Source organism: Oncorhynchus mykiss, chromosome 12, assembly GCF_013265735.2.
Source record: "Oncorhynchus mykiss isolate Arlee chromosome 12, USDA_OmykA_1.1, whole genome shotgun sequence".
NCBI lineage: Eukaryota > Metazoa > Chordata > Actinopteri > Salmoniformes > Salmonidae > Oncorhynchus > Oncorhynchus mykiss.
In genome coordinates this window covers 15,821,487-15,835,490 of record NC_048576.1, presented here as the reverse complement: position 1 = coordinate 15,835,490, position 14,004 = coordinate 15,821,487, and the positions used below count along the sequence as shown (strand labels likewise).

General features: G+C 42.7%; 1 protein-coding gene across 1 annotated transcript in view; it reads left to right on the top strand.

The window, feature by feature from the left end:
• LOC110536799 (alpha-mannosidase 2) overlaps positions 1–14,004 on the top strand; it is a 50,350-nt gene that overhangs the window by 21,534 nt on the left and 14,812 nt on the right. The window contains exons 10-13 of the mRNA XM_036937026.1: positions 9,982–10,167; positions 10,412–10,526; positions 11,080–11,147; positions 11,363–11,528. Coding sequence (XP_036792921.1) covers positions 9,982–10,167; positions 10,412–10,526; positions 11,080–11,147; positions 11,363–11,528 — 535 coding nt within the window. The remainder of the gene's footprint in view (positions 1–9,981; positions 10,168–10,411; positions 10,527–11,079; positions 11,148–11,362; positions 11,529–14,004) is intronic.

The window sequence follows — 14,004 nt, the reverse complement described above, 5'->3', positions numbered from 1 at the left end:
CTCCTGGTATATGTCTGTTACAGCTGGATGAGTCAACAGACGTGGCGGGCCTGGCACAGCTCCTGGTATATGTCTGTTACAGCTGGATGAGTCAACAGACGTGGCGGGCTGGCACAGCTCCTGGTATATGCCCGTTACGTTTATGGGTTAATTAAGGAAGACCTCCTCTTCTGCAAACCACTGAAAACCAGGACAACATGAGAGGATATTTTTAAAGTACTGGACAGCTTTGCGACATCAAATGGACTTTGGTGGTTAGATGTGTTGGTATCTGTACTGATGGCGCAAAAGCCATGACAGGGAGACATATTGGAGTGGTAACGCGCGTGCAAGCAGTTGCTCCCGACTCCACTTGAATACACTGCAGCATCCACTGAGAGGCTCTTGCTGCCAAATCAAATCAAATCAAATGTATTTATATAGCCCTTCGTACATCAGCTGATATCTCAAAGTGCTGTACAGAAACCCAGCCTAAAACGCCAAACAGCAAGCAATGCATGTGTAGTAGCACGGTGGCCAGGAAAAACTCCCTAGAAAGGCCAAAACCTAGGAAGAAACCTAGAGAGGAACCAGGCTATGTGGGGTGGCCAGTCCTCTTCTGGCTGTTCCGGGTGGAGATTATAACAGAACATGGCCAAGATGTTCAAATGTTCATAAATGACCAGCATGGTCCAATAATAATAAGGCAGAACAGTTGAAACTGGAGCAGCAGCACGGCCAGGTGGACTGGGGACAGCAAGGAGTCATCATGTCAGGCAGTCCTGAGGCATGTTCCTAGGGCTCAGGTCCTCCGAGAGAGAGAAAGAAAGAGAGAAAGAGAGAATTAGAGAGAGCACACTTAAATTCACACAGGACACCGAATAGGACAGGAGAAGTACTCCAGATATAACAAACTGACCCTAGCCCCCCGACACATAAACTACTGCAGCATAAATACTGGAGGCTGAGACAGGAGGGGTCAGGAGACACTGTGGCCCCATCCGAGGACACCCCCGGACAGGGCCAAACAGGAAGGATATAACCCCACCCACTTTGCCAAAGCACAGCCTCCACACCACTAGAGGGATATCTTCAACCACCAACTTACCATCCTGAGACAAGGCCAAGTATAGCCCACAAAGATCTCCGCCACGGCACAACCCAAGTGGGGGCGCCAACCCAGACAGGGAGATCACAACAGTGACTCAACCCACTCAAGTGACGCACCCCTCCCAGGGACGGTATGAAAGAGCCCCAGTAAGCCAGTGACTCAGCCCCTGTAATAGGGTTAGAGGCAGAGAATCACAGTGGAAAGAGGGGAACCGGCCAGGCAGAGACAGCAAGGGCGGTTCGTTGCTCCAGAGCCTTTCCGTTCACCTTCCCACTCCTGGGCCAGACTACACTCAATCATATGACCCACTGAAGATATGAGTCTTCAGTAAAGACTTAAAGGTTGAGACCGAGTTTGCGTCTCTTTAATGGGTAGGCAGACCATTCTATAAAAATGGAGCTCTATAGGAGAAAGCCCTGCCTCCAGCTGTTTGCTTAGAAATTCTAGGGACAATTAGGAGGCCTGCGTCTTGTGACCGTAGCGTACGTGTAGGTATGTACGGCAGGACCAAATCAGAGAGATAGGTAGGAGCAAGCCCATGTAATGCTTTGTAGGTTAGCAGTAAAATCTTGAAATCAGCCCTTGCCTTAACAGGAAGCCAGTGTAGGGAGGCTAGCACTGGAGTAATATGATCACATTTATGGTTCTAATCAGGATTCTAGCAGCCGTATTTAGCACTAACTGAAGTTTATTTAGTGCTTTATCCGGGTAGTCGGAAAGTAGAGCATTGCAGTAGTCTAACCTAGAAGCCAAGAGAATGCCTGACAGGTCGAAAGACGTGTTGGACACTACCGTGAAAATGGTTAACTTTGTTAATGCAAGGCCCCTGAACTCTCATGTATTTTATGCACTATGCAATGATATGGGCCATGTAACGCTTTTACAACATACAGAAATGCACTGGTTATCAAGGGGCAAAGTATTGCCCCTTTTTTTGAGAGACGAGCTTAAAGTTTTCTTTACTGACCATCATTTTCACTTGTCTGACCGCTGGCATGATGACGAGTTTCTCACACAACTGGCCTATCTGGGTGATATTTTTCTCGCCTGAATGATCTGAATCTAGGATTACAGGGACTCTCCACAACTATATTCAATGTGCGAGACAAAATTGAGGCTATGATTAAGAAGTTGGAGCTCTTCTCTGTCTACATTATTAAGGACAACACACAGGTCTTTCCATCATTGTATTTTGTGTGCAAATGAACTCAAGTTTACGAACAATGTCAAATGTGATATAGCAAAGCACTTGAGTGAGTTAGGTGCGCAATTACGCAGGTACTTTCCCAAAACGGATGACACAAACAACTGGATTCGTTATCCCTTTCATGCCCTGCCTCCAGTCCACTTAACAAGAGAGCCTCATCAAAATTGCAACAAGCGGTTCTGTGAAAATGGAATTTAATCAGAAGCCACTGCCAGATTTCTGGATTGGGCTGCGCTCAGAGTTTCTTGCCTTGGCAAATCACGCTGTTAAGACACTGATGCCCTTTGCAACCACGTACCTATGTGAGAGTGGTTTCTCGGCCCTCACTAGCATGAAACCTAAATACAGACCGTGTGTGGAAAATGATTTAAGACTGAGACTCTCGCCAATACAACCCAACATTGTAGAGTTATGTGCATCTTGTCAAGCACATCCTTCTCATTAATTCACCATTTTAAAAGTTATATTTGTAAGATGGCTGAATAAAGAGCAAAATTATTGATAATTATTATATTATTATGTGTGCCCTGTACTATAAGAGCTCTTATAGTACAGGGCACACATAATAATATAATAATTATCAATAATTTTGCTCTTTATTCAGCCATCTTACGGAAACACCGTGCACCTGGCCACCTTGATTAGCGCACACTGCGCCCAGCCCGCCACAGGAGTCGCTGGTACGCGATGAGACAAGGACACCCCTACCGACCAAGCCCTCCCTAACCCGGGCGACGGTAGGCCAATTGCGCGTCGCCCCACGGACCTCCCGGTCACGGCCGGTTACGACAGAGCCTGGGCGCGAACCCAGGGACTATGATGGCACAGCTAGCGCTGCAGTACAGCACCCTTAACCACTGCGCCACCCGGGAGGCCCCGGATGTTGAATGTTTGAAAGGTTATGGGACTATAACAAGTTTGGGAACCACTGCGCTAGAGCATTAGTGAGATTGGGCACTGATGTTAGCTGATTAGGCCTGGCTCGCAGTTGGCGTTTAAACTCATTCCAATGGTGTTCGATGGGGTTGAGGTCAGGGCTCTGTGCAGGCCAGTCAAGTTCTTTCATACCCGATCTTGACAAACATTTTCTGTATTGACCTCAATTTGTGCAGGGGGCATTGCCATGCTGAAACAGGATAGAGCCTTCCCCAAACTGTTGCCATAAAGTTGAAAGCTCAGAATTGTCTAGAATATCATTGTATGCTGTAGCGTCTAGCCAGAACCATGAAAAACAGCCCCAGACCATTTTTCGTTCTCCACCAAACTTTACAGTTGGCACAATGCATTTGGGCAGGTAGCTTCAGCACTTGTCGGTCCCATTCCGTTGTTGCTCCTAGACATTTTCACTTCACAATAACAGCAATAACACAATAACATCCTATGACGGTGCCACGTTCAAAGTCACTGAGCTCTTCAGTACGGGCCATTCTACTGCCAATGTTTGTCAATGAAGATTACATAGCTGTGTGCTTGATTTTATACACCTGTCAGCCATGGATGTGACTGAAATAGCCGAATTCACAAATTTTAACGGGGGTCCTACATACTTTTGGCCATGTAGTGTAGGTGCACAGGTCGAGAGAAATGTGACAAGACATTGACACAATCAATACTGCCTTGCACAATCTTACCTGCATCTAGCTGATCTAGGGTGTAATCATTAGTCTAACAGTTGCAAATGAGAGTTTCTTTTGGACAAATTCAGGTATGTTTATCCCCGTTTTGTTCCATTTGCTTCCATTTAAGATTTTAAAAAAACAACAGAATCAGCGGAATGAATACACCCCTGATCATACGCAAAGACAGTTCATAGCAGCCACATTCAAACAGCATGATCCTTTTGATCGTTGGATAATTCCTTCTCGCATCTACGCGTTCTCCTCCTCTCACCTTTTCCTTTCGCTTGTGGACTTCAGTGCACAACATGTCAGTTGTCTGTAACCAGGCGAAAAAACCTTTCCAAGCCAAATCTTCATATCATAAACACTAACCGCTACACACAGCCTACATCGTGGTAACCATATTAGCTAACGTCAAGTCAACATAGCTACCCGAACTAAAGTGTTCGTAAAGCCGCTGCAATCATGCTGTACAGTGTACTGTTAGAAAGCAGTTTAGCAGTTTCACCAGCGGGCCCCGGTGGCAATAAATTCATCAAACCAAGAGCTTACCTTGACTTGGAATAGTTCCAGTGTTGGATAGCCATAGCCAGCTAGGTAACATTAAATCTCTCTCTGTTGGAGTAGGCTAAACTCTCTAGCTGCATTTGCTAGGTAAATAAGTGAAAATGAAAAAAAATATGAAATATAGCTAGCTCTCTCTCTCTCGCGCGTGCTTCTCCTTAATTTTTGAATAAAATAATTAGTTCAAAACTGTTCGGCTATTGTCTTTCTCTCTCTTTGAGTCACCTACTCACCCCATTTTATGCACTGCAGTGATAGCTAGCTGTAGCTTATGCTTTCAGTACTAGTTTCATTCTCTGATCCTTTGATTGGGTGGACAACATGTCAGTTCATGCTGCAAGAGCTCTGATAGGCCTGGAGAATGTCCTCCGGAAGTTGTCATAATTACTGTTTAAGTCTATGGAAGGGAGTGAGATCCACGAGCCTCCAAGGTTTTGTATTGAAGTCATAAAATAAAATAGATCAGATATACAGTGTAGAAATTGTTAATGTTGCCCATTATCAGCAACCATCACTCCTGTGTTCCAATGGCACTTTGTGTTAGCTAATCCAAGTTTATAATTTTAAAAGGCTAATTGGAAAACCCTTTTGCAATTATGTTAGCACAGCTGAAAACTGTTCTGATTAAAGAATCCATAAATCTGGCCTTCTTTAGACAAGTTGAGTATCTGGAGCGTCAGCATTTGTGGGTTCAATTACAGGCTCAAAATGTCCAGAAACAAAGAACTTTCTTCTGAAACTCGTCAGTCTATTCTTGTTCTGAGAAATTAAGGCTATTCCATGCGACAAATTGCCAGGAAACTGAAGATCTCGTATAACGCTGTGTACTACTCCCTTCACAGAACAGCGCAAACTGGCTCTAACCAGAATAGAAAGTGGGAGGCTCCGGTGCACAACTGAGCAAGAGGACAAGTACATTAGAGTGTCTAGTTTGAGAAACAGACGCCTCACAAGTCCTCAACAGGCAGCTTCATTAAAAGTACCCACAAAATACCAGTCTCAACGTCAACAGTGAAGAGGTGACTCCAGGATGCTGGCCTTCTAGCCAGAGTTCCTATGTCCAGTGTCTGTGTTCTTTTGCCCATCTTCATCTTTTCTTTTTATTGGCCAATCTGAGATATGGCTTTTTCTTTGCAACTCTGCAGCGATGCTCCCCATCCTACCTGACAGAGCTTGAGAGGATCTGTAGAGAAGAATGGGAGAAACTCCCCAAATACAGGTGTGCCAAGCTTGTGGCGTCATACCCAAGAAGACTTGAGGCTGTAATCACTGCCAAAGGTGCTTCAACCAAGTACCGAGTAAAGGGTCTGAATACTTATGTAAATGTCATAAATCAGTGTAGATGAAGAAGAGGAGACAGGTTAAAGAAGGATGTTTAAGCCTTGAGACAATTTAGACATGGATTGTGTATGTGTGCCATTCAGAGGGTGAATGAGCAAGACAAAATATTTAAGTGCCTTTGAATGGGGTATGGTAGTAGGTGCCAGGCACACCGGTTTGTGTGCGTCAAGAACTGCAACGCTGCTGGGTTTTTCACAGTTTCCTGTGTCTATCAAGCGTGATCCACCACCCAAAGGAAATCCAGCCAACTTGACACAACTATGTGAAGCAATGGAGCTAACATGGAACATGGGCCAGCATCCATGTGGAACACTTTCCACATTCTGTTGTGTTACAGCCTGAATTTAAAATTGATTACATTTTGATGCTGTGTCACTGATCTCGACATACGATGTCAAAGTGGAATTATGTTTTTAAATTATTATTTTTTTGTAATTAATAAAACATGAAAAGATGAAATGTCTTGAGTCAATAAGTATTCAATCCCTTTTTTATGGCAATTCCAACACAACACATCACTGAGTACCACTCTTCATTTTATCAAGCATGATGGTGGCTGCATCATGTTATGAGTATGCTTGTCATCAGCAAGGACTATGGAGTTTTTTAGGATGAAAAGAAAAAGGAATAGAGCTAAGCACAGGCACTGGGAGACAAATTCACCTTTAAGTAGGACAATAACCTAAAACACAAGGCCAAATATACACTTGAGTTACTTACCAAGAACGCATTGATTGTTCTTGAGTAGCCTAGTTACAGTTTTGACTTAAAATCAGCTTGAAAATCTATAGCAAGACTTGAAAATGGCTGAATATTTTTTTCATAATAATGTGCAAATATTGTACAATATAGGTTTGCAAAACTCTTAGAGACTTACCCAGAAAGACTCACTGCTGTAATTGCCGATAAAGGTGATTCTAACATGTATTGACTCAGGGGGATGAATACTTATCTAATAAAAATATATTAGTGTTTTATTTTCCTTTAATTAAAAAAAAGGTGACATTTTTCTTCCAATATGACATTACACAGGATTGTATAGATTGTTGTATTTAAAAAATAAATAAATAATTCCATCCATTATAATCCCACTTTGTAACACAACAAAATGTGGGAAAAGTAATGGGTTGTGATTACTTTCTGACAGCACTGTATATGCTAATGAGTGAATGAAACAAATGCAAATGTGAATTAACAATTGCTTTAATTGCTTAATTTTTTTGTGTGTAGAAGAACAAGCTGTAGGATGAAAAATAACTGTGTTTTGGCACGGGTACAGCCGACTAGCCCTAGCTAACGCTACCTAGCTAACACTATCTTACAAATCGATACTTGGAGTCAAAGTATCGATAAAATATAGTCCAAAATAATGTTGCGATATGTAACTAACATTTTTCCCCCCCAATACTACTGTCACCTTGCCGGAGGGGGTTAAACCCCCAGCAGGTGCAACCAAGCCAGACAGGTTGAAGGGTAGGAGGCAGACCAAGCAGTGTCTGGCCCTGCAGGTTGGGGGTTGTGCATGGGGCTAATTCCACCACATAAACAATAACTTGCTACAGAAACCTTTACTAAAGAAAGAAACAGACTGGATCAAAGGCAATGACCCAGGGGAGATCTTCTCTCTCCCGTGACTGAAGGATAAAGGCTAGTGCTAACTTAAAAGCCATTAAAGTCAAGTCTGTCTGGTCAGTGTTTGAGGTTATTAGATGGTGGACCATTAGATTGGCTTTCATTTCTTTCTTCATCAACTGTCTAAAACACTTTGGAGTGAGAAGACCAAACTTGAATATTTTATTGGATTGATACTTCAACATTCATCAATACGCAAGAGTAGTTGATGAGAAACATTTCATAAAAAATGTAAATGAACGTTTTTAACAATCCTATTATTTTAACCAAGCCTTTCTAATCAGGCCCAGTTGGAGATGTGGTTATTATTCAAGGTTCATTTATGGTCTATCTCAGTTGCTTCAAATGTAAAAATAACAATTATCTGTTTAATGCACAGTGGATTAGTTTCATCATGTCTTTGATTGGGTTACAGTATTCTTTATTTGGATCCCTGTGAACTGACACCTTGGCAACCGCTAGTCTTCCTGGTATCTTCTAGTCAAGTGTTTCTACTATAACTAAAAGTACCAGGTACCCAAACTTCTGGCCAAGAGTTTTGCTACTCTCTACTGATACGGGGTAAAGACCCTCAGTCACGGTGTTTACACCTGTATTCTCAGCAGGTATTGATTTCCTTTGTTTTGACTGTTCAGATAAAGGCATAATCTTACTGGATCCCTGGTGTGAGACAGTCAAGGTGGTCAGTGCAGGAACTAAGCACACAGAGATGACTGTGGATAAGAGGTCTGTCTGTCTGTCTGTCTGTATGTATGTCTGTCTGTCTGTCTGTCTGTCTGTCTGTCTGTCTGTCTGTCTGCGTGCGTGTGTGTGTGTGTGTGTGTGCAGCATTGTGTTTGATCAGACTCAGTAGTAGAGCAGTAATGAGTGTCTCCTCTCCTGCCCCGGGTCCCACTGTCTACAAAGCCTTTAACCAGCAGCACAGGCAGGGTTCTGGGGCCTCAACACTGGGGTCTCTCCCTCGCCACCACAGACTGTCTATCTCCCTGTGAGCCCCCACAGACAAAGCCCTCATTACAGACCAACCTCCAGACCCTCCACATACACATAGCATCTCACACACCATTGCCCAGAGCAGAGAAATACCAAGTGAGAAAAGTTCCAGCAGGGAAATAACACGTGAGAAAAGTTTCAGCAGAGAAAGAGTTTAAGTCCATTTGAACTTTGAATCTGTTCTGTCCTGCTGAGGTCTCAAGATTGTCTAAGCGTCTATTCTTATGCTTGAACTTCATAACAGAAAGGAGTTTATGTTAGATTCAGTATACCAACATATACTGTATGGATGGATTCGTGCATTGTCTTCAAACACATGACTGTATTTGCATTTGATGGTGTCTAAATTTAGGAAGGGAAATGGGTAAATTCGTTAAATTAGTCTTAGTACTCAACCGGTGACTGCTTTCAAGCTGCAAACAAGACTGTGCACAGTATGTGTATAGATGTAGGTCTGCCTGCTCTCCTCCTCAATGCTCTTAAAGAGTTGTTCCCTTCAAAGTCATTGTCTTGTTCTGTAAATATGTCTTTCTCTGTGAAAGGAGGCAGCACTATTGGCTTTTTACATGGTATGTTTGGGTCAGTAGCCTCAGTCTATTGTTTTATGTGACAAGCTCTCAAGATGCAGTCAGTGCATTGAAATCCTAGGGCTCCCCAGTCCTGTTCTTGTTCAAAGACTTAGAGATAGGTACATGATTGTCCTTAGATTGATCAAATATTTTGGTGTTCGTGTTAAAACGTGATTTTATTAGAGATCTACCACAAACAAGAGGTGTTGCTCTGCCATTGTCAATCTAGAACAATCTAGATGGACACAGTTAGACACATAGGACATAGTACGGTGATCAAGATGCACAATCAAATATCGAGAGAAAAAGCAGTAAACAAGTTACACAGCAGTAAAAAACTGGCCTATGACTTTAAGAGTGCTTACATTGATTCTCTCAGTTCCATCCCTCAGCTCTATAAACAAGTGGCAGGGCTTCCACTGGGCTGAAACAATCTCAGAATTAGAACTTGTAACACTGGTTGTCTCTGATTCCCTGATAACAACTAACAGTTAGTTTCACAAGGCTGGAGCAGTTTAAGAAAAGCCTCATCTGCCAGCTGTTTTCCTTGATACTTTAGGGATAATGGGAAAATCTCTATTTTGTGAGCCGAGCAGCTCATTTTTCATTGCTGTAGCTCGGGGGTTAAATGGGTTCAATAACACAAGCTGAGACTCTGATTGCAAACAAATACTGGAGATTTCCAACTGTAGTCAATTTGGAGTGCTTTACTTATCTCTTGGTCCGTGATGAACCCCTATATCAACAACTATTTGTCAATTAGTGAACATGGGTCGTGTTCAGGACTGCACAATGTTTTGCAACAGTATTTTTTATTTTTTGTTATTGGTCAAATTCAGATTCAAATGACATGGCATCTCACCGTTTAAAACATTTCAGACACAACCCATGTCTGTCTTTGTCTTGGTGCCATGGAAAGGAAAACTCATGTGAAGAAAATAACTATTCCCTTTGTCTGTCCTTCAGGGCAGCTGAGATCCTTTACTCCCTGACCCTGGCTAATATTCAGAGGTTTGGGAAGCTGAATGATTTCCCAGCTGTGGAGAACAACAGACTGCTCACTGAAGCCAGGAGGAACCTGGGCCTGTTCCAGCATCATGACGCCATCACAGGCACCGGCAAGGACATGGTAGTGATCGACTACGGTACCAGGTGTCACTCTGGTTTATGACTTTTATTTGTTTTCATTGTCTTATTTGATTGGGAGAGATGCAGTGGAGACATGGACACACTGATTAATCATGAGTTAAAGTGATTGCACTGACATGGTTTAGTGATTATACTGTATTCAGCGTTGGGACGTAGACATTGGTTGAATGAAAGTGAAACACTATTTGACTCGGAGCTTTGACTGCTTTCCTCTGGGCATTTACTAAAAACAATTCTCTCTTCTCAGGTTGTTTCATTCCATTTTGAATTTGAACCAAGTGATTGTCAACTCCGCACACTGGCTGGTGTTAAAGGACAAAAGTGCATACAGTCACAATCCGTCAAAAGCCTTTCTTCAAATGGTGAGTAAATGTCAGTGTTTTAATTTCGGTGTTGAAACAAGGGTGTTGGTTGTGCATAGCAACATTTTCAGATTAGTAGAGTGATTTTCAAAGGGTGACGGTTGATGGTGGTGGTACAGGGAGTGAAGGGCATGCAGTAGCTACCTTTTGAAGTGTTTATTTACCATACTCTACCTTCGACAAAATCCCTCCAGCAGGCACAACATCAGGATTTTAATATGCAAATTGCCCCGGCAGGAAGTCAACATCAATTTTCAGAGAAATGTAACCTCTTCCACTTCGTTGTTTTGCTACAGCAGCTGAAAATATGCTTGATATGAATCTCACTCACCCCAACCTAATGAAATTTGTATTGGGAAGTGAATGAGCCTTAGACGCTTAAATAGCTTCTCAATTCCCAAAAGGAGCCAATAAATACCACAACAACAAAATTAAATACATTTTTCAAATGTGTCTCAAAGAATTGAAAATAGTCTGTGGACTGTGTGTTGGTGTAGCTACACCAGATGTGTTATTTTGCAAATCAACTCAATCTCATGCAAATTTCTCTCAGGATGACATCCAGCCTTCTCAAGATGCCCTGCCTCAAAAAAACGTTCTGAAAATCAGCTCACAGCCTAGGTATGTCGCTGTAAAAATATTACTCCCTTTTCCCTCACAACATTCTGGCTGATATTATGGCCCCTTATGACCCCACATTCCAAATATGTCTTAGAAAAGTATAGGAAGTTATAGTCTGGTCAGGTTGATCAGTTTTGTCTGGATATGTGTCTGTACTTTCAGACTTATCAGATCAAAACATTAGCAGCTTGTACCAACAGATATTTTTCCCCCAGGTCTGTGGTCGTCTACAACCCCACGGAGCAGGACCGCACGTCAGTGGTGACCGTGTACGTGAACACGCCCCACGTGTGTGTGATCACAGACCACGGTCACCCCGTCCCCGCTCAGGTTAGCGCGGTCTGGGACGACTCCACCACAGCTTCCACAGAGGCCTTCCAGGTATGAGTGTCTGTTACATTGTTTTGTTATCAATTATTTTTGTATATCCTTTATTTATCCAGGTTAATTCCCTGCATCAATTGTTTTTTATTAAGCTTCAAATTCAGATACATTCATGAATGATAATATGAGTATCAGGTAGTATCAGGTAGTATCAGGCAGTATCAGGTAGTATCAGGCAGTATCAGGTAATGTCAGGCAGTATCAGGTAATGTCAGGCAGTATCAGGTAATGTCAGGCAGTATCAGGTAATATCAGGCAGTATCAGGTAATGTCAGGCAGTATCAGGTAGTATCAGGCAGTATCAGGTAGTATCAGGCAGTATCAGGTAATGTCAGGCAGTATCAGGTAATGTCAGGCAGTATCAGGTAGTATCAGGCAGTATCAGGTAATGTCAGGCAGTATCAGGTAGTATCAGGCAGTATCAGGTAATATCAGGCAGTATCAGGTAATGTCAGGCAGTATCAGGTAGTATCAGGCAGTATCAGGTAATGTCAGGCAGTATCAGGTAGTATCAGGCAGTATCAGGTAGTATCAGGCAGTATCAGGTAATGTCAGGCAGTATCAGGTAATGTCAGGCAGTATCAGGTAATATCAGGCAGTATCAGGTAATGTCAGGTAGTATCAGGTAGTATCAGTCAGTATCAGGTAATATCAGGCAGTATCAGGTAATGTCAGGCAGTATCAGGTAATGTCAGGCAGGCATTATCAAGTATTAACATGCAGTATCAGGTAGTATCAAGCAGTATTAGCTAATATCAGGCGGTATCAGGTATTATCTGGCTGTATCTGGCAGTACCAGGTAGTAAGGCAGGCAGTATCAGGTCATATCAGGCAGTATCATGCAGTTTCAGGTAGTATCAAGGCCTATAAAGCAGTATCAGGTAATATCAGGCAGGCAGTATCAGGTATTATCACCTAGTATCAGGTAGTAAGTATCAAGCAGTATCAGGTAATATCAGGCAGAATCAGGTAGTATCTTACAGTATCAGGCAGTATCTGGCAGTATCAGGTAGTAATGTAGGCTGTATCAGGTATTATCACACAGTATCAGGTCATATCAGGCAGTATCAGGCAGTATCAGGTAGTATCAGGCAATATCAGGTAGTATTAGGTAGTGTCAAGCAGTATCAGGTAATGTCAGGCAGGCAGTATCAGGTATTATCACGCAGTATCAGGCAGTATCAGGTAATATCAGGCAGTATCAGGTATTATCAGGCAGTATCTGGCAGTATCAAGTAGTGAGGCAGGCAGTATCATGCAGTATCAGGTCATATCAGGCAGTACGTTTCAGGCAGTTTCAGGTAGTATCAAGCCTTTTCAAGCAGTATCAGGTAATATCAGGCAGTATCTGACAATATCTGGCAGTATCAGGTAGTAAGGCAGTTAGTATCAGGTATTATCAAGCGGTATCAGGTATTATCACGCAGTATCAGGTAATATCAGGCAGTATCAGGTATTATCACGCAGTATCAGGTATTATCAAGCGTATCAGGTAGGCTTGTCACGATACCAACATTTACAAACGATCTGATACCAGGCCAAGTATCACGATGCCGGCTATCATTGGGATACCACGGTGGGAAAAAAATCAGTAACCTAGCATCCTGTTCGCCCCTTCCCGGATGCTTGTCACGGAAATTCACAACTTCTACTCAATACAGCACATTGAATTTAACTTACCTGTGATTTGAGTGCAGGAATGGAAGTTAACAGACACATTCACTCACTCACGCTCCCTCCCTCCCACACACACACACACACACACGCACACACACACACACACACACACACACACACACACACACACACACACACACACATACACACACACACACACACACACATACACACACACACACACACACACACACACACACACACACCACTCTCTCTCTCCCACAAATATACATACACACACTGATCCCAACTTTTAAACGTTAAGCACCAAACAGTATTTAAGGAGCACCAGAAATAAATAAATTGATGATGTAGTTTAGTTTTACATTAGATGAATAGCAGACCCTTTTCCTTTCTTCCTGTGCCTATAAAATTTGCCTAGACCTACTGTCAATTTACCAGATTGTTAGCTGAACAACGTTGTTTGTTATCAAACCAATAATTAGCGACCTGGGATTAGTTTAAAACAGACTGCGACATGGTTTGTGAAATGATATCAAATGCGCGTGAATCCCAATAGAAAGAAAAAAGGCATCTCTGGTAATATGGTGCTTTGTGTGCTATATTGTTGTCTACACCTTCATGCCCTTTGTGCTGTTGTCTGTGCCCAATAATGTATGTACCCTGTTTAGTGCTGCTACCATGTTGTGTTGCTACCATGTTGTTGTCATGTTGTGTTGCTGCCATGCTGTGTTGTCATGTGTTGCTGCCATGCTATGTTGTTGTCTTAGGTCTCTCTTTATGTAGTGTTGTGTTGTCTCTCTTGTCGTGATGGGTGTTTTGTCCTATATTTTTA